Genomic DNA, 21867 nt, shown 5'->3' with positions numbered 1-21867 from the left:
AGTACATTTGCACCAGCTACCAACAGTATAGAGAGGAAATTTATATTTTCCTCTCTGTCATTACTCTGACGTAAAAAATACACTCCATTTAATGACTTGAAAGCTACTGGCCCAGGTATGTGGTAGCAATTTCAAAACCCATATTGGCACAATTACATGTACACTGGTTAATTTCTGGAGTGTTTCAGTTTTAAATATAAGCAATGCTGCCAGATACTGTCTTACAGAATGAGACTGACTGTTTATTCTTACAAACTGTTATTATAATTATCATGTACCAGCGTATCAAACCTGCATAAATATTATTTCTTTTGTGCAATTTCTTTCCATTCAAACTTGCATTGTTTGCTGGAGTTGCATGCAAAATAGAAGACTCCTGAAACAGTGCAGTCTGGAGGCAACTCTTTATGATGAGACGGATAAATATGCGTAAATCTATGATAGAATAGATAGACATAAGTAACATTGTATACTCACTCGATAGATATGGCAGGGGCATACCAAACATATCACCATCAACCTGAGGGTTTGGATAAAGAATATAATAAGAAAGGAATGTTTTTAGCAAATTTTGTTTCTCTGATAACACTTGCCCAAATACATTACATTACGATAACTTTCTCTGCTGAGGCTAATCCTTCCTTCCAGGATACTCAATCAGTCAAGAGGGGACTGCTGCTGTATTTCAGTCTATGCATTATTACAACACAGGGAAGCAAAAGGACACAAACTCTTACGGATTAACTCCCCTTTCTGTCTGCTTGGTGGCTGCCATTATACCTGGTTTAAACTAGTTTTTCCTTTAACAAAAACGTTAAAGGATATTCACACTGTGGAGAAGTGGGTAGTCAGTTTTTGTGATGTGATCAGGTAAATATTCTCGGAGAAACATAACTTATTGAAATAGTTCTTTCTCCATAAAATACATTACCTGATCACATTACAATTTAACAAAAACATCTCTGTAACTGTAGCATGAAATCTCAGCCATATTAACCTGCTCTAAGCATAGTTTATGTCAACAATAGCGGTTATAAAGATTTCTGATAGAACTAATTTTTTATATTATTTATAATGCTGCATTAGGAATTAACTCACTTTTGGGAGGTCAAGGAAAAGGTGCTGAGTTGATTTGATAACTGGAGAGTTTCTACACAATTTGCACCTGGGATTTTTCAGTTCAATGGCATTGATGAGTTTTCCACAAGCATCACACTGGTCTCCACGGGCATCATCAAATGCACAAAATGGACAGGTGCCCTCCACAAACCGGTCAGCTAGAAATCTGAAATATTAAAGGAAACTGAGATGCTAAAAGCATATTGTATAAGAAATGGCTAGTTTATCATCATAAATAAAAATAAAAACGTTAGAGAAATCCCACCTCAGTTTTATAAGTAGATGACACTAATAGTATAAGAATAACCATTCTTTAAACTACAGCCTGCCTGTCTGATTCAGAGAATTTTCTCATCAAGTTGACAAAACAATTTCATGTGCTATGGAGGACCAGAAACTTTTTTAAAAGTTTACTACAGATTATACAACATTCATGGACAAAAATACTTTTGTAACTTTTAAGTTTTTGACATTAAAATACAGCTGATAAATATAATATGTTTCTGAAAACATTTATTTTCTGTCAAAAACTACAAGGTCAAAAATTATATATGTCCATTTTATTGATTTTGTGCAATCTGCCAAAAAAAGGCTGTCGATTAATGAGAATATGACATTAACATTCTTCTCAAGAGAATGAATAAAATGTACAATTCCTTCAAATAAAATATCACTTACGGCATTTTCTGCCAATTTAATCAAACTATTCCTGAAATTCAATTTTCCTTCTTTTGAGTAAATTCTTCCCCAACTCTCTCTACTACTGTCTCTGATTCTTCAAATAATGCAATATTTAGTTACCTATATGACACTGGTACATTTATGAATAAAAAGATGAATTATCAGCTCTGCACCGAGCTTTGAAACAAACCTGTCACAGGCCTCACACTGTAACTGGTTGATGCTGTCTTTAAGAATCAAATCTCGATTGTATAGTCGCCAGAAGATATCTTGGGCTATTCTGCAGTGAAAATTAGAAAACGTGCGCTAGAAAACTAATAAATTGTATAAAAGAGTAATGTAATATGGTATGGTTGACTCTGGAGATTACTGACCAGCAAATCTCAATGACCTCACCCTTAGGTCATGCCGTCTTGAACTAAACTTAATAAACAAAACCATTATTTTCTTATTCGACTTACCACGATCTTTACTCTGAATTTTGTATTACCCCATGTGCAAGTCAACTATAAGGTTTGGTCAAGGAACTTATTCTTGCATAAACATTATTATGCGAAATCCTTATTTCTTCAGCCACAATGACCTTGACCTTTGAACCCCCAATTCAACAGACCATTTTATACCTTAAACAAGTCTTGCACAGACGTTTGCCAAGATATGTAATCTAGAACCAAAGCTATAATGCAGAAACAAATTTTCTTCTGCATGTCAGTGAGACTGACCAACTTTTTGACCCCCAAATCAATAGGCTTATTCTTACTCCAAGTGCAAGTCACCTATCAGGTTTGGTCTAGGCATGTGATGCATAACTAATGTTATTGTGCAGAAACCATTTTCTGTTTCCAGTCCCCTTGACCTTGTAACCATAACATCAATAGGCATCTTCCTTACCTCAAGCAGTAGCCATCCACAAGTTTTGCCCATGTATGCAATGTAGAAATACTAGTATTTTGCAGAAACCATTGGCATTGTTCCAGTCAATGACCTTAATCATTTACCTTTATTATCAATAGTCTTCTTTCTTACCCATAATGGATGCCATCCAAAACGTTTGGTAAGTTTACATGGTAGAAAATGCCAGTTATTATGTAGAACCCATTTCTCTTTTTTCAGTCATGGTCACACTGACAACTGACCTTTTGACTCCTAAATCGATAGGATTCCTCCTTAATCCCAACTCCAAGCCATTCACAGTGTCTAATAGTTGTAGATTATGGATATCTTGAGGCATCGAGGAAATTGGTCAAGACAGAATGATGGACTTCACAACATATTACATTCTGCCTTATGGTGGACATACAAAAATCGTACAAACAAACATGTTATATTTGTTGCTGTAATATCCGATGAATTGTATTAAAAATAAATTTATTCTTTTGCGATTTTATACTGTATGGGTTAATGGAGCAATTAAGATTTTAAAAAAGGTTGCAAATAATATGTTTTATATAAGGACAAGGTGTAAGAATAGTTAAATTAACAGTACATAGCAATATCTGTCAGACACCCTGAAATGGGTAATTTTACTAATGATACGAAAATGGAATGCACACTGCAGAATGATGAATAATAATTGAAAATTGAATGAAATGTGAATTCGTTTTATTTTCAACCAATGCCAAGATTTCCATGGTTGAAAGCCCTTTCGCGTCATATTCCAAGATCAGAATCTTTACACTGACAGACAACTTTTCATCCTTACATGACATGACATTGCTCTACTTGGGCTAGATATGAAAAAAAAACCATCACAATCTGATGACATCATCACTGGTGGTAGCCTCTACACTAACCAAATTAAGAAAAAAAAAAAAATCCTACAAAACCTAAAAATTTTATTTTTACATTTACTGTAACTGCAGTTACATTTTATTTAAAACTGATCATAAATTCAATGGTGTCTTTTACATTTTATACATTTACTAATTCATTAAAGCATACTTTGAATTTTGAATCATAGGAGATCTAAAAGCAATGGTTCTTACGAAAACCCTGTCGTCAGTAAATGCACTGCCATAGTGAAACTGGAAAGAAGTGATGGATGCATTACCGAGACCAACGATAAAAAATGAGATTAGAGATGAAATTCAAACATGAATTGCATACAAACTAACACAATCAAAGGCAGATGAGATAGAGATCTGGTAAAATTACGTATTTTCAGAGTATGGTATGGCTTTATTATGGGTCAAGATAAAGTGCGATTTTTTTTTTGCTAGGTCAATGTATAGTATTATTTGTTCAGGGTCTATATACAATATGATTTTTGTGTCATGGTCTATATAGAGTGCCATATTTTTTCTGGATTCGCATACAGTGTGATTAATTCCATGTCTATATACAGTATGGTTATTTTCGGGGTCTATATAGGGTATACTTTTTACTAGGGTCAGTATTCAGTATGATTATTTTCAGGGTCCAAATACGGTATGATTTTTTCAAAGGTCTATATACAGTATGATTATTTGCAGGGTATATATACAGTATCGTTATTTCAGGGTCTATATATAGTATGATTTTTTCAATGAAAATAATAGATGGTGTTTTAATTGTTGCCAACTTCATTACATGTAATTACGATAATCTAAAAATTCTCATATTTTAAGCTTTAGGTTAATTATATACAAAAATGAATATTTTTAAAAAATTCTTTATAGAAAACATTTTTTGTTGTATATATAACTTTTACGTAAGCAATTGCAGATATGGTTGTATTCCACATTCAGCTGGTTGAATCTTCTTATGCACGGGTATATGCAGCATATATCACAGCAGTTCTGGACTAATCAAAGTGTCCCTCAAAGGGACTTCAAAGGGGCTGCCACTCTGCTAGCAGGACTTGGTCTATAATGTTTGCAGCTGGTGGAGTTTTATGCACAGGAATGTACATTAGCTATCGCTGCAGTTCATAACTAAAACAAATATCAGGGTTAAAAAGGTATTGGAAGTTACGAAATCGAGAAAATTAAACGACACATGCAACGATCTTTACGGGCTCAATTATAAAGTATTGTCCCATTCTCCTTGCCTGCACTCTAAGTAAAATATATTTAGCATAGAATTTATAAAATTTCCCATATTTGTTTTCATCAATACAAATAAACCGCATGGCTTTCAAGTATCTCAGAAAATTATGCAAGTGATGTTTCACTGTTCTGAAACAATTTTCAGGTAATATGTTGGCTTTAAGCCGCTTTCAAGGCTTTGATTTTTTCACCTAAAGATTAAAGCACTTTCAAGGCCTTGATATTTCCACCTAAACATTAAAGCACTTTCAAGAACTTGACCTTGCCACCTAAAAATCCAAACACTTTCAAGGCCTTGATTTTGCCACCTAATAATTCAAGCACTTTCAAGACCTTGATGTTTCCACCTAAACATTAAAACACTTTCAAGGCCTTGATTTTGCCACCTAATAATTCAAGAACTTCAAAGGTTTTCAACAACCTGTATGAACCCTAAGTACTGGTGAACAGGAATTTTCACATAAGTATTTTACTTATTGATTTAAGTAAATTCTATATTGTCACCCTTATATAGCCAGTTTCCATATTCATTTTTTACTTAATTGCATACTGAAAATTAAGTTCCGATTCTTTAGATTCCAAGATACTTATTTTCATTAAACTACTATCCATATTTAACACTATTATGGAAACGAATAAATCGCAATTTTCAAATCCCATTTATTTAAATCAGCTTCATTTCTATTGAAAACCAAAGCATGTGTTTGAGTATGCAGTCAAAAATTGGATTAATATGGAACCAGGCTACGAAACAAAGTCACATGTCACTTGTAAAGAAACCACTCAATTATATGCCATGAGTCTGGACTTCATGCATAAATTTGAAATTTTTAAAGAATATTAGACAGGAAAGAAGTGGTACCAAGGTTTGAACTTAAAATTTTAAGAAAATAATGACAACACATGAAATAAAGGTACACATGTTTGGTCCGACATTTAGTAGTGTAGTTAAATTCATATTTCCAAAAGACACGCCCAGATTTAAAATATTTTGCAGTTTTCATTACGTTTATCAATAGGCATTTTAAATACAGTGAATCGAATTTAATAAATTCCAATTTATTTTGAACTTCATTCAAACAGTAAAGCAGACAACACCATAAATTGGCGAATATAACAAGCGGGTTATACAAGTTTTTCCCTATCAAACATCCCCCGCATACAGGTATGTACGTATGCCTGTATCATTTAAGTTTTACTCATATTACAACATTATATTAATATTTTAATAGACTCATCTGATATTTCAAACAATGCACTAAGTACGAAATATACTCATCTCCTAGTTCAAACAATGCACCAAGTTCGAAATAGTACATGCGTCTAACGTTGATTATATAGTTATGTTTTACATGTCACATAAAGTTTCCAATGTTTAAAGATGATATAATAACAAAACAAAATCAACATAATAAAATCGATATCTTCAATTTAATAGCTTACTAATTTATGAAGAGATGCAATTTTTGTTGTGTTTATTAAAGTCTTCAACTGGGGAGCCCCAGAGTGGCCAAGTGGGCTTAAGCGCTCATCGTTACGGATCACTGCCATCTCACCTCTGTCTGCGTGGGTTCGAGTCTCGGGTTCGGCCAATGTGGATATGTGAGAAAGCTTGTTGGTAGCTAATCGTGGGTCGGTGGTTCTTTTCGGGGCTTTCCCGGTTTCTTCCGCCACCATTAATACTGGCCGCCACGTATAGCCTATAATGTGCTGAAAAATGGCGTTAAACCCTACAACAACAATAACACCAACAAAGTCTTAAACTTCCTTCAATATAATTTTAGAATATGAATTTTTATAGCGCAGTATGTCAATTTCAATAATATTGAAAAATGTTAAAACATTTTGGTTAATTAGAATATTAACATACTTGCTGTCTTGCAAAAACAACACAGCTTCAGCTAGTAATGCTTCATTGAAGGTTAAAACTAGTGATGCTGCGTCTAATTTGCTGTCATAGTCGGATTCAGAACTAGATGAGTCAGCTTCCAGAAGAATTTCACATTTATGAAAGCCATTACAAATATTAGCCAGTGTTACTCTTACCCCAGCTGCCATACCTTAACTGATTAGATTGTTTATTGTAAAATCGGGAAGTGTGTAGTTCATGCCATCTGGCGATTATTTACGGGTAGGTGATTATATATTGATTTCTAATGAATGGATACACATGGATTTGTTCAACAGTTAGCAAATAAAGCACGTGGCATTATATTGGAATTAGATGACTCAAGATGAGGAAATTAATTTTGAGTTGACCCAGTCTGGTTGAAAGGGCTCTGCTGCAGAATATCCTTTTATCAAGCAAAGCATGTAGATTGCAATTCGGACATTCTAGGGAATCAGTGGTAAACATATATGATCAGTCACCATTTCCTAGTATTTTATTATATTCTATATTTATAACAAAAATAAGTCAACTTTGATTTTGGTCGTTTATTATTATTCGTGAAAATATGAAGGTATGTACATCCACGGGCACTCAAATATATTTTTCACACCCAATAAAAAACTACTTGTAATACACGAGTACATGCTATACTTTAGCACGCTATATTTGCTAATTTAATGTAGTTAAAACGAATAAAAGAGGAGTCTGTGATAAATACAAAACTGTAGTTGTGTTTTGTTTTGAGTCGGGGGATGATCTAGTTTGGTGAGGCTTGTGAATTTGTTTGGGCCTAATAGCCTTGATGTATCCCTACAACATATCAAACTTGTTCTTTCTACCAACTCAGAAAATCATGTATGGGGTTTTGTGAATGTGTCTTATATGGGCTGATGCGTTAGTGATAACATCTGAAAAATCTGATTCATACTCTGTTTGTTGTTTTGTTGTGGTTCTGCCAAAGTAATCAAAGTCAATGTTGAACCATCTGTAGATTTCCTCATGGATGACGTTGTACTTGTCACAGATCTGTTGAGGTGTCAGTCCTTCCTCAATGGCCTTTGTCTCAGTAGCTGTACCGTACTCATCTGTTCCACACACATACAGGCAGTTGTAATTCCTCAGACGACAATACCTGGTATATATAAATATTTCACATTCAAATTTATCTTGAACTCAATCACCTAGATTAATTCTAACTTGTTAATTGTTTTACATATCATCCAAAACTCAGTCTTGTATGGATATGCATGTTTTTCTTTTTCTTGTATCTGTTTGCTCTTGCTCATTACATAAGACGAACAGTCAACTGACCACACATTTAAATAACTACCGATAATGTTTAACCTGGAAACAAGTATACATTTTCTGTACAAATACATATGCAGTGTTGCACATAGGATCCCAAGGGCACAGTGTACAACTCTCTCCACATTTGGGGAACATACACCAGTTTAGAATGACACTGAAAATTGGATAGGAACACGAATTCTGAATGATAAATTGGATTATAATAAATGGACTATTCGGCTTCAGTACCATAATTATGTCACACACATGCATGCACACAAACAAACACACACTCATGTATAAAATGTTCTATAGAAGAACACTATTATTCCGTGGGAATTTTACTTCTACCAGGAACATGAAACATTTCTAAAAAAAACAGTTTTCAATGTAGGAAATATCAAATAAAACACGTATAAAAGAATCCTGAAAGTATGCCAGATATGAAGCAAAGATTAAAATTTTTCACTCATTCTTCTCATTTATTTGACAAGAACAGGGCTCAGAAGATATTTCTCCTAGACACAATTCAAAGACTTTTGGGCAAAACCCTGTGTTGATATGATCATACTTTCAGAGGAATAAGTGACCAGATTTCCGGTACGTTCAATGCAACATCATTATTTGATGCAAAACTGACAACATGTTCACTCAGGATCAGCTAGATATCGTAACAGTTTTCCGATGAAAACCCTATGTCTATATGACTTTCCAATTAAAATATACAAGATGGCAGCCATGGTGGCCATAACAGATGTCAGATTTGCACCGATGTTACTTAATACCATCATCATAAGTCTTTGGTGAAAACCCTATCTCGATATGATTTTAAATTTAGGAGGAGAAGCAAGATTTTCAAGATGGTAAATGTGGCTGCCATATTGGATCCAATAACAGCACAATTTTTGTTTAAGCCCAGCAAGATAAATTAAGAAGTCTTCTAATGAAAACTCCATGCTGATATGATTTATGTTCAGAAGGAGTAGCTAAAACACAAATGTCAAGATTGCTGTTGTTGTGGCCATATCAGATGTCAAATTGGAACTATTTTCATTTAGGATCAGCTAAACATTATAATAAGTCCTTAAATAGAACTCCCATGTTGATATCACCATCCATTCAGGTGGAGCAGCAGTAACACGATTTTCATGATGACCACTGTAGTGGTCATACTGGGTGTCCAGGCAGCACAATTTGACATCATAACAATTCTTCTAGTGATGAACCCATGATGGTATGACTTTCCTTTGGTGAAGAGGAGCATTATCAAGATTTCTCAGATGGCTTTCGTTCTGGCATTATTGGATTTCTCATCAGTACCATTTTCGTTTAGCACCAACTGCACATCACAAGAAGTCTTTCATTAAAAACTTGATGTTGATATGACCGTCCATTCATGTGAAGAAGAAATAACAAGATTTTCAAGATGGCAGTCATAGTGGATGTCCAGGTGGCATAATTTATATTTAGCACAAACTACTGCACATACTACATAAATATTATGGTGATAATCCCACGATGATATGACTTTCCATTCAAGAGTATAAGCAATAACAAGATTTTCAAAATGGCTGCACTGATGGCCATATTGGCATTCCGACTGACACCATTTCCTTATTGAACCAATTTAACATGGTACTAAATCTTTTTGTGAAAACTCCCTATTGATATCACCATACATTGAGAAGAAGTATTCATAAGACTTTGATTATGACTGCTCTCTTGCGCATGTTGGATATCTGAGCAGTACCATTTCCTTAGGACCAAAACGACCTTAATGTCTTTGCTTAAGTTCATGTTAATCTTAGTAGTTTAGCAGCTGTAGCGAATGCAAACTTGTGCTAATGGATAGAGAGACATATGCTGGACAACTGGTAACATATAATTCCATAAGGTCTTCTAGTCTAGAACTAAAAATATAAAGCTGAATTATTTTTACTTAAATTAAAAGAACACTCAAACTTTCATAAAATAGATTTTCCATTAGAGGTTTCAGATATGTAATCAAAGATATACATTTGATGGAAAGTCCACCAATTCCGTAATACAGAAAATGGTACCTGCCATATATATTTCCTTGTAAGTCATGTCCAACTGCAAACCGTACAGACTCAGATCTGCTGTTATGTAATGCGTTGGCAAACCCGGGTCTGTGAAGTTTGTTAGGAGTAATCTGTATAACAATACAGGCTCTGATCTGCAGGTGCTTTACGCTATGGCAGATCAGGATTTTTGTTCTTTGCAATCTGACTCGAATTATAAGTGAGTATAAATGGTATTTATGCTTAAAAATGTATCATATTCTGTATGTACTTCAATTTTATTTTATTTGAGCCACAATAAATTTAACCTTTGACCATTAGAAGACAAAAACAATAAGCCTTTTCCATACCTTAAGTGCAAGCCCAAAAATAAATTTGTTCATGGTATGTGGTCTAAAACTATAGTTATTATGCAAAAAACATTTTTCTTTTCTCAGTCAGACTGTCCTTGACCTTCGAATATGGAATCAATAAACATTCGTTCTTTCTTACTCAACATGTAAGCTGTCCACAACATTTAGTAAAAGGTGCATGCTTGATGGCTTACATTTATGTGCAAGTCTTTTTTCTTCTTTTAAGTGATCTTGAAATCCCAAAATTTTCATGTTTCTGATTTATCCAAAGTGCAAGCCATCCATAAATATTTCAAAAGATTTATACATGATATTTTTGTGCAGAAACCACTTATCTTTTTAAAATCACCTCACCATGACTATGACCTTTGAACTTTTGACCCCAAGATTGATATTTGATCCTGGTATTGATGTAGAGCTGACGCTATTGTGTGGAAGCCGTTCATTGTTCAGTCACAATGAGCTTGACCTTTGACCTTCTGACCCTAAAATTGAGAGGATTTTTCCTTCGCCCAAGTGCAAGGCATCCACTAAGATTCTTATCAGTAGATCATGAACAACTAAAGTTATTGTATGGAAACCAAGACAAAAGGACAACAAAATATGCCGTCTTAATGAAGTATTATATAAAAAAATGATCTACTAAATGCAATTCTGATATCTACTGTTATCACAAAATCTGTACACTTACATATAGTGCGAGCAGTTTAATATTTTTGATATTACAACGTGTTAATATATCATTTTATGTGATTCTGATTGATCCAAATAAAGAACGAAATTTTTGGGCAGAATTCTCTTTACTGATTGACTGAATTGTGTGAAGATTGTCTTTACCACACCTTCTGGAACGTTTTGTTTTTTCTAATACTATATATTTTTGGTAGCCATTTTTTTAATCAACTGTCCAAAGGAAATTAGAAAATTAGTCAGGTCTTTCTGAATATAGTGAAATTTCCCCACAGGGGTTCGTTACACAATGTATTGCCTATCATGCACTGACAATATTGTGCTAAACCCCAAACGAGAACACGAACAAGAACAACAACAATAAAAAGCTAAGGGTACTGGTTCATTGATATCATGCATGGGTGGGGGATGGGTGTTGAGAGGGGCAATCCTGTAACATAGAATCTGCCCTATATACAAGAGTGGTTTAAATGTTAACTTCCAGAAATAAATAAACTCAATTCTGTTCATAGAAGAATGTGGACACAAATTAGATTGCAACTGCAGAATATTAGACCTATCAAACCGCAATATTTTTACATGGTGAAAGAACTCAAACAATCTCATGCTTCGTATGTGATGTAATTCCAACTGTCTCCTGTACCAAATCAACTAACAGAAATATCCGGTCACAAACACATTATAGTCAATATGGAATTTCTACATCCAGTAATAATTCTTTCATATAAACATCCAACAACTTCCAGTAGTGAAAAAGACATACCTTAGATCTCAGCAGTGTTAAACTGATTGTCTAAACCAAATGAATCAATCTATGTGATATCACACTGTACTTCCATACACATACTGTGTTGAAAAACAATGTTCTCTGAGTCAAGTGTCCCATTTATTATAAAAGACAATTGTTCTTTGCATTTTAATTTGTAAAAAAAAAAGCTTTAAATGTTATTGGTTATAAAACTGCCTGATAAATCAACAAATATTTGGGACTACGTTTTATGTGCAACAAATGAAATGTGCAAGAAGCGAGGAACGAAATTATTTCTTCTTCTTTCTATCTTTTTCTTTCATAATAAAAACTATGTGATAAACAGAATCTCAAATGACTAATGATTTTGATATTAAATGTATTAAACTCGTTGGATAATGTCCAAAGTACACAAAATCTGGATATTATTCATTTCCTTTCATAAATTCAGTATTAAATCATTACCCATTTGAGATTCTCTGTTCATGCAATGTTATCAATTATAAGGTGTTTCGTTTAAATTGACACTTTTATAATACAGTTCACCATTAAATAGTCAGTGATTATATTTGCTAAGTCTAAATTTTTGCTGGAAACTTATCCATAAATATGGCCCAGTTCTAATGTTGATATTGTTTCATGATGTAAAGAATGTCTCTAAAAACAGAAAGTATCACAATCTATTAATGGTCCTTGCAGTGATCCCTTTAAAAAAATAATAATGTAATAAATAAATAAAATAAAATAAAACAATATAATACAATTTTTAAAAGCCAGATAATTCTCTCTGAATGATATGTACATTATTATTTAAACATATAATTGTATATACATGTTGATATATTTACCCACCTTGAGAAGACATCTGCGCTAAGAACACAACCTATAATATTACCAAGATGAGGTACATTATTGACGTAGGGAAGAGCACTGGTTATCAAAATATTTCGAGAACCTTCTTCTGGTAAGCTAAAAAAAAGAGATGAAAAATATTTTTTGAAATCTAACGCCATTAGTGATTGGTACATGCATAAGTCACTGCCCACTATGATTTGTTTGGCATGGTCTTAAATAGATGAACTTTTATTGGGAACCGAAGTTAGGATAACTGGTATTTGGGTCTGTAAGTCTCTTAAATGATATTGTGGAACACTGGAAATCAAATTTCGTGGATGATCTATTCAACATAAAGTGGTTGCATGACAAATCAGGTTCAAGTCCATCAATCACTGACAAGAAGTTAAGAAATAGGAAATATTCATTCATGGGGGTGCACATTACCTGTAAACAGTGTCATGGAAGACCTGAATTTGAAATAATTCAGAGTATAATTGTTATGAAGCATTATGCTAAATTTAGTTTTAATCGAACAATCCTTAATATCTTTGAATTGTAAAAAACACAATCAGTAGGACAGGCAACACGGAGACATAACTCCCATAAATGATCCTGTGTAATGTTGGGAATTCAACTCAACGAAGTTTTAATCAATATAAAGCTAAATGCCACATTTGGTTGAACTCTAACAGTATTTGTATAATGTTAAGCTGCAGAAACAAAAGTTTAAACGATGGATGGGAAATCAGGAAGGCGCAACTCTTTTAAATGATTTTGAAGGATGATATCATTGTATGCCATTCATTGTTTCATCCGATAATGTTGTATGCTAAATTAGGTTGAATTACAATAATCTTTGATAAAGATAAGTTGTATGCCAAATTTGGTTGAAATTGAACAATCTTTGGTAAAAATGATCTGTATGCCAAATTTGGTTTAAATTTAGCAATCTTTCGTAAAGATGAGCTGCATAAGCAAAATGCTTTCATGATAAACAACCAGGGTCCATAACAAATGTAACGCAAGATAATGATGACTAAAAGCAGAAATTTCACACAAAAGTATTTAAACCCCAATGATACAAAGGAAAGTTGTCTTGTGAAAACGAAACTGAGACAGATGAATGGGTAATATGATTAAGTGGGGCCATAATAACAGACTGCTGTTTTCTTGTACAAAAAGCAGTTTCTTGTAACTTTCTCATTTCCGTTTTACTTACCACAGACAAAGAGGTCCAAAATTGACCTCTTATACTGATTAGGCAAATATAAATGTGTTGCACTGGTTTTAAAACCAGTTATCTAGGGTTTGAATATATATATATATATATATATATATATATATATATATATATATATATATATATATATATATATATATATATATATATATATATATATACTTCATGAACGGTCAAAACCGGCTCAGTTAGAATTAGATGTACACATCAATTTCAGGGCTTTTTAAAAAGAACTTTTAAATTATTTTTTACCAAAAAAGTGTTGTCATAAGCAAGGAAAAACAGGGACGGTCAACCAACAACCAGATTTACACTTATAGTTGTGTTTGCCTTACAAATGAGATAGGCAATTCTATCAAAGACATCTGCTAATGAATATAATTTCCACATAAGGTCATATATAGCATCAGAACTTCTGAATTGTGATCAGTAAGTTATAATAAATAAATCAGCATCTATGCATAATCATACACTGCAAGACAGATAGTAGGCATTCTAAAATAAAATTGACATATGATAGAAAAAGAAATCTTCTGATCAATATGTCTTAACATCTTTGACAAAGTCAAAAGGTATTTTTCAACTCTATGTACCGATCTATTTATTTAAAAGGAAGAAGAGCTGTGGTATTATAACTGCTTTGCACTATTGTGGTACCATATTCAATTCCTGGATGCAAAACATATATACCCATGCAAGATTGATGTTTCCTTACTATTATATAGTTTCCTCTGCCCAACACCAACAACTTGGCAACAAATACTGACAGAAGTTATTGGAAATCTCAGTGTAAATATGTATTTTTAAAAAAAGAAAAAAAGATTACATACATAGGATGTCTACGTATCCGGGGTTTGGGACATAAACTTCTTCCAGCCTTCCATGCTGCAGTAGCTTCTGCTATTTCCTCCTCAGTGACAGTGGGTTTTTCTATATTAACCTGTTGTATATTCAATTATTATTAATGTCCATATGTGTTTCTATATTAACCTGTTGCATCTTCAATTATTATGATTGTCTAGGTGTGTTTCTACATTTAACTGTGTTGTATTAAATTAGTATGAATGCATGGATATATGTCTTTATTAACCAAATGATGCTAACAGAAATAAAAAATATGGTAAGAAAACAGAACATCTAAATGCTAAAGGTATTTGATAGTTTTGCAAAATGTGCAATTTGTACTGGAGAAAATAGAAAAGGAAGACAATATATATGAAGTGTTTACAAAGTATAATATTCAATACAAAACATTTGCCAAGTTTCTTCCAGCATATCGAAATTTCAACCTACCTGTACTTCTTCTGCTCCACTTCCTAGTTTCTGTCCTTGTTGTATAGGCGACTGACCAATGTCCTTTGCCTGCTGTGGCACTGGCTGGGCAAGAAGGGAAGCCTGATATAGAAAGCAACTAAATTGTATTATCTTGATATGACAAAGTCTGGCACACCATTGCTGTAAAAAAATCATGTCAAATAAAACAAGCCACTTCTGAGACCTGCATAAATAGGCCGAACCTTTCCCACGATATGTTCTTTATTCAGACACTGAGCATCAAAGGTCAGGGGAAACAAAACTTAGAAAATGGTGGTCACTATAAACAGGTTAATATTTATTAGTTTATGTGTATATGGACCGCATGTGTATGCCATTTCTACAGAAGTGACTGTTAAATTCATGTGATTGTTGTAGCATGTTTGAACATATATTTAGTGTTTATACCAATTCATAGATTAAAAAAATAATTGGAGATAAGCAGAGTTGTAATGATTTACTAATATGTATTGGTATTGTGATATTTTCAGTGATGTTGTATTGTATGGGTATGTCAGATATTGCCTGGATATCCAAAATTAAAGCTGCATTGCGAGTATGGCAATACATCAATGTTTGAGTACTTGATGGTGATGTATCACAATATCTATAAATTCAAGTTGAGAAAACAAATTGAAAATTTAGTATGAAAGTGTTTCACTGTGTGAATGCATTATTATCCATTATCTGCACATTCGTTATCAGACTGGTTCCTTAGTTAGCAAGTGCCACCAACAATGTCAGTGACAATACATCATTCATTTTCCTTTACGTAAGGTTAATATGCAAACATAAATTAATCCTATGTTGAAAATGTCTATTTTTGGTAGATTTGATGTCAAAATAAAAATGTAACTTATTGTCAAATATTGCTTTACTGAAGCCTAAATGGTAGACAAAGTCTTGAACATAAACTCCTCAGGTGTATACAGTCTACAAATATGCAGGTTTTAGGGATCAAATTAAGGCATTGTATAGTTAGTAATACAATAATATGAAGAACTTGCAAAACAGTCGTGATTATCTTCTGGTTATACTAGCAAATATTTGCTACTTACTTACAATGTGGACATAAGGACACAGACAATCCATGGCAAAGAAAAACATACAGGGTAAATGCTTATATCATGTAAAATACTGTATCATCACTTAAGACTTTCAAGCACAATCGTGTCAACAAATAGGAATAATGTCTTGCTACTTTAATTTATAAAATAGGATGAAAGTAGTTGCAAAAACTAAGGAAAACCGGCATAAACGTATGTCAAAAGATGTGACTAGACTGTCATATCTCTACTGATACTAATGCACCTCCTATCTAAAGAAAAAAAACATTTTCCCAGAATAAACAAATTCCACACTGCATCAGCCGACTTTTATCTAAATCTGTAGTTCAGACAATATTTACCAACATGTATCTCGCCGGAAAGTACTTGCGACAAGGCACATTAAAAGCATGATATGCACGGGTATTTTACCCTGACTATTGCTCACTCTCCAACGGATTTAAGGAAGATCAATTTTTAACCGACACACTGGTCGTTTTGGATATCGTCAAGGAGTGTACGCTCTTCATTGTGTTCTCTAGCCGTAGGGGTAAGTGTTAAATTTTTATTATATTTGATATGCAAAGCTTTTTCAGTTTGGAATGTCATATCGTGTAATAATGTATTTATTACAACGCAGATTTGAATCGTTGTGAACTTTGAATTTCAAGTTGCTATTAGAGTTTAATGCATTGGCATATATCTAGAGATTTTTCCAGAACCCATTATTACGACAGTTTGGTTTTATTGTAGCTGACTATGACTAGAGCTGACTAGAGCCGACTAGAGCTGTCTAGAGCTATCTGAAGCTGTTTAGAGCTCTCTGGAGCTTCCAGAGTATTTAGGGCTGCCTTATGTCGATACATATGTATGTATGTACGTATGTCTGTACATGTGGTGGAGCCACGGACGTAGATGTAGCTATTTCAAGGGTGATGTATGCTGTCTGTACGTGTGTATACGTATGACTGTACATGTGGTTGATCCGTGAAAGGTGCGAGCGGCCGATCATAGTGTGGGCGAACCCAAGGACTCGGTTAAACTGTGCGGTTCATCAGATTATGAATCATACGACTGTACAAGGGTCAAGAAGGATCTGTTTGGTCCAATTGTTGTTTTGAATTGGGTACATTTTTATGTTCATGAGATTATTTTGAATTTTAGTTGTATTCCAATAGATCATGTGAATCTCACATACAGTGTATAACATTATTTGAAACACATTTGAATACCATACGATTATTTTGAATCTTAATCGTAGTCCATACGTGAGATTATGTGAATCTCTCTTACAGTGTATAATATTATTTGAAACGTATCTGCAGTCAATAAGATTTCTTGGATCTGTATTTCATTTTGAATTCATATTTGTGGTTTATTGTGAATGTTTGTGTAGAGTGATTGGATCGATCGTATGTTGAGAGCGTGAGAGAATCATTATATTTATACATCATATATTTTTCTTTATTAATTCATTTCATACATTTCCATCTTTCACACATTGTGTTTGTGTTATTCATTTAATCCAAAACCCACTCGGTTTCTAGTCTGCAGCACCTACCAAGGAGTGCGTATAAGTAATATTCAGCAAAATGGCATAATTTACGCTAAGGCATTAACTAATGATACACATCACATACTTTTGTTAATTAATTAATAATGCACATGTATCACATAGTTTACTGATTAATAATACACATTCAACACAGAGTTTATTAATTAAATAACAACGCACATTCATCACATATTTTAGTAATAGTTTAGTAATTGAATACAAATGTATTTTTATCACTTTAACAATTGGTTAATAATTCACATCCATCACATACATAGTTTAGTAATGGATATTAGTACAATTCAAACGAGTCATGCAAGAGCATTTACTGCTGTAAGTTTGAAAAAATAATTGTATTTTAAAAATTTAATCGGAATTAAGTTATAACAAAGTTTATTCAATCGTGATTTTTGAGTGATCTACACATTAAATGTCATTTTGAAAAATCCAGACTAAAATTATCGATCGCTATAGACTTGTACAAAGGCAGTTCGGCATTAAACTTGGGTTAATAAAGTCGATATTGATTTTAATTATTTCTAGTGCAGGGGAAATCAATGTATGCTTAGGTGGGCAAGAAGTCGTGCGCATCTTCATCCCCTGTATGGATGTTCAACTATAAATGCGGGAAAGGAATAACTTACGATAACTGTTATTCTTTGCATGTACATTTGACATCTTTTTCGGACTGATAATTTAGAATGATGTAACATTTATCTAAACTAAATCTGAATTGATAGATTTGTTTCTAGACTTTTGATTGTATGAAAGAACATATTTGTAGGGGAAAAATAAGTAGTATGTACGAATTGAAATAAAAGACATGCTATACCATACAGAAGATATATACGAAGTTCCATAAATGCCTCAGATTTATTGGACTTGTGAGCCGATTTGTTATTTCTGCTGATATTTTCCCAGGCGTTGTTTAAAAATGACGACATTATCGCGTCTCTATTTACGTTTGTAGTACAAATTTTTTCCCAACCCACACGCACAATCCCATTAACATCATAGCGCGGCACAAAACCAGTTTAAATGAGATCAACCCGCTTGCTTGACTATGCCTAAAAATGAAGTACGTTATCAATGAATTTTGCTTATGTGCATTTCTCTAGGAATATATAAAATATTCTTAAATGGAATTGTGATGGACAAGGCACAAAATAAAGTGAATAGACGCCATTTAAAAGTTTGTGTTATCAAATTCTCCAAAATAACACCTGTAGCTGCATAAAGTGACTTAGACCGCACGCATGAGCTATGTGACTTGTATTATAACAATGCACATTTATCCCATAGTGTAGTAATTAATAACGCACATTTATCATATAGTGTAGTAATTGACTAATCATTCACATTTATCACATACTGTTTTACCTTCAGCACAGAAGTATCTTTGTCTCCCAAAACAAACTTGACAGCTGCTTTGAAAGGTTCTAGGTTTGTGAGATAGGAATTCCAAGCCTGCAGATGTTTATATTGAATTTCCCATCCTACATAAGAAATAGCAAAAATAAATAAGTATATGATTAAAAAGTAGCCTTTAGTCCATAAATGTTTTCAGCATGAAATGCAAACCGAGCTCAAACATTTCTAAACATTTGTATATTCTTTCAGTTTACCTAAAACGAAATCAAAATCCTAGGATATTCATATTTATCAACCCACTTGGCCACAGTTGGTGTCCGCAGATCAACTCTGGCTTAGCAGAGGTTTAAGTGGGTCAATATGACTATAAATTAGATGCAAAGTGTTGCTTAATGACATTTAGTCTAGTAACGTTTAGGTGGTTATAGTAGAGTTTGTCTAAATAACCGGGTCAACTAGTTACATTTTCACTATCTATATAAAATAAATAGTAACAAAATCTTTAAAACAAACTTATTCATCAAATTTATAAAGTTCAATAAATTTAAACTTATTCAACTTTAAAGAAAATCTTGCCGAAACTTTTAACGCCTTCATTAATGTGGCAAAAGCTACTGACATGTCTTGCTTTTTTCTAACATGGGCATGACCAACAGCCACCAACCTACACCGTGCATTTGAAAGTATAGGGCACATTACAAACTTAAGAATAAGCCCCTATTATTTCAGTTTAACTCTGCTAGCTCTGCTCAATTCTACTAGCCAAAAATATTATCAAATTTACTCATAACTAATCCACGCCCACCCAACCTTAACAACAAAGACCACACATTGTCAACTGCTTAACTGCTGACCAGATAAGGGTCTGTGATACTTGCTGAAAAGCATGAGCATAATGGCATAGATCATAAGCCACAAGTTCATCATGGGATGGCAGATCCAGGTCTATGCTGTTCTCAGAGAAGAACAACTATATTGTAACAAATATAATAACTTACCTTATTATTTTCAAACAAATTATCCTGAATTCTAAATGACTGACTGGGTAAAATTCTCTCAACAGTAATGCAGTGTAATGGTTTTCACACTGCTATTTTAGATCTACAAAATAATTACCATGACAGGGCTTGTATATGACAGTGTTATAAAGCACTCGTCATTACCAGTTACTGCCATCTCGGTTGGTACATATTTGGATGATGCCAGTGTCTGACATACTGATAACGGCAATGATATAAGCATAAATAACCATCTTTAAATGCCACTTATCTTCCAAGGAAAAATGTCATTTTGAAAGTAAAACTTCTTGTGATTGGCTGAACACAAATCTCAAGCTCAGACGTTGTACAATATCCATGATGTATTATCTCAGCAGAGGTCAAATTTCGTTTTATAGCATAACGACCTTGAGAGACCAACGTTTATGAGCGACAATGGAGGAAAGGCAGAAAGGCTTGTCTCTCATGACAGAATGTAATTTAAAAACTGACAATATATATTTAACAAGAGCAACAATAATACAATGAATGGCAAAGTATATGCCCGCACCCTGTTTAATAGTTTCATATGTAAATGCCTGAAATATTATCACAGGATCCACCTTTCTTCAATCAGTCACAGTGACCTTAACTTTTCATGCTAAAATCAATAGCTGTCCTACTTACCTCCAGTGTATGAGATCCACAAAGTATGGTCAGGGGTATGAGACGCAGAACTAATGTTATTATGAAGAGAAAACATTTCTTCCTTGAGACACTGTAGACTTGGATTCTGTCCTTTTGACCCAAAAGGTGATAACGGTCTTCTTTGCTCAAAGCACATGCTATTAACAAAGATTTGCTCTGTCTGTGATGTAGAACTGTTATTCTTGTGAAACCATTTTTATTCCTTCATCCATAGTGACATGAACTTTGACCTTTTGACCGCAAAATCTAATGGCTTCTTCACACCTCCCCCACAAGTACAAGCCATCAACAAAGTTTGGTAAATGCAGATGGTATAAAACGTAAGTTTTGGCTTGGAAACTATTGTTTTTTTCTTCAGTCATACTGAACTAGACATTTTACTATTTCGCTCTAAAATTGATTGGGCTCTTCCTTACACCAAGCACATGCCATCCCAACAATATATATGTATATAGGAATGTATGGATAGATAGATGGACTGATGAACATATGGACAATATCATGATAGTATCCATCATATGGTTTGTGTGAAACAAACTATTTGCTAATAATTTAAAGGACTCAGTAAATTTAATTTATAAACTTAATAAAACCATCTCAATACAGAAACAATTTTACCTTCGAGACAAAATTTTCCATTTAGAACAGGATAAAGAGATGACCACAGCACAATATCTGCCGCCGTAACCTGATCCTGTAAGAACATCAAAATTAGAAACAATATATAAATCGATATCATAGATGTACAGGTATAATTTATAATTTACTCGAGTCTCTTGTTCATACAATACCGCAGGCAAACAAAACATGATGCATAATACAATTTAAATATCTAATTATTTTTTTAATTCAGTTTACTGGAAACATATGTGGCAACTATTAACTTTTGTACAGGTTATAGATTTACTCATGTCCAAATGTTTATATACATGAAAGATAAAAATATACATAAATAGATCATCAGAAAGAAAAGATTCAAATC

General features: G+C 33.4%; 1 protein-coding gene across 1 annotated transcript in view; it reads right to left on the bottom strand.

Annotated features, from left to right (window-relative positions):
- Positions 1–21867, bottom strand: part of LOC149792206 (methionine--tRNA ligase, cytoplasmic-like) — a 74317-nt gene that overhangs the window by 30116 nt on the left and 22334 nt on the right. Inside the window, exons 6-13 of the mRNA XM_089970712.1 lie at positions 21504–21579; positions 19210–19325; positions 15208–15309; positions 14745–14854; positions 12690–12806; positions 7646–7849; positions 1991–2080; positions 1099–1285 (exon numbers count right to left, since the gene is read on the bottom strand). Coding sequence (XP_089826838.1) covers positions 1099–1285; positions 1991–2080; positions 7646–7849; positions 12690–12806; positions 14745–14854; positions 15208–15309; positions 19210–19325; positions 21504–21579 — 1002 coding nt within the window. The remainder of the gene's footprint in view (positions 1–1098; positions 1286–1990; positions 2081–7645; positions 7850–12689; positions 12807–14744; positions 14855–15207; positions 15310–19209; positions 19326–21503; positions 21580–21867) is intronic.

Source organism: Sinohyriopsis cumingii, chromosome 9 (assembly GCF_028554795.1).
Source record: "Sinohyriopsis cumingii isolate HCF-2022 chromosome 9, ASM2855479v2, whole genome shotgun sequence".
NCBI classification, from domain to species: domain Eukaryota; kingdom Metazoa; phylum Mollusca; class Bivalvia; order Unionida; family Unionidae; genus Sinohyriopsis; species Sinohyriopsis cumingii.
Note: the sequence above shows the minus strand (reverse complement) of the source record. Positions and strands in the feature narration are given on the sequence as shown.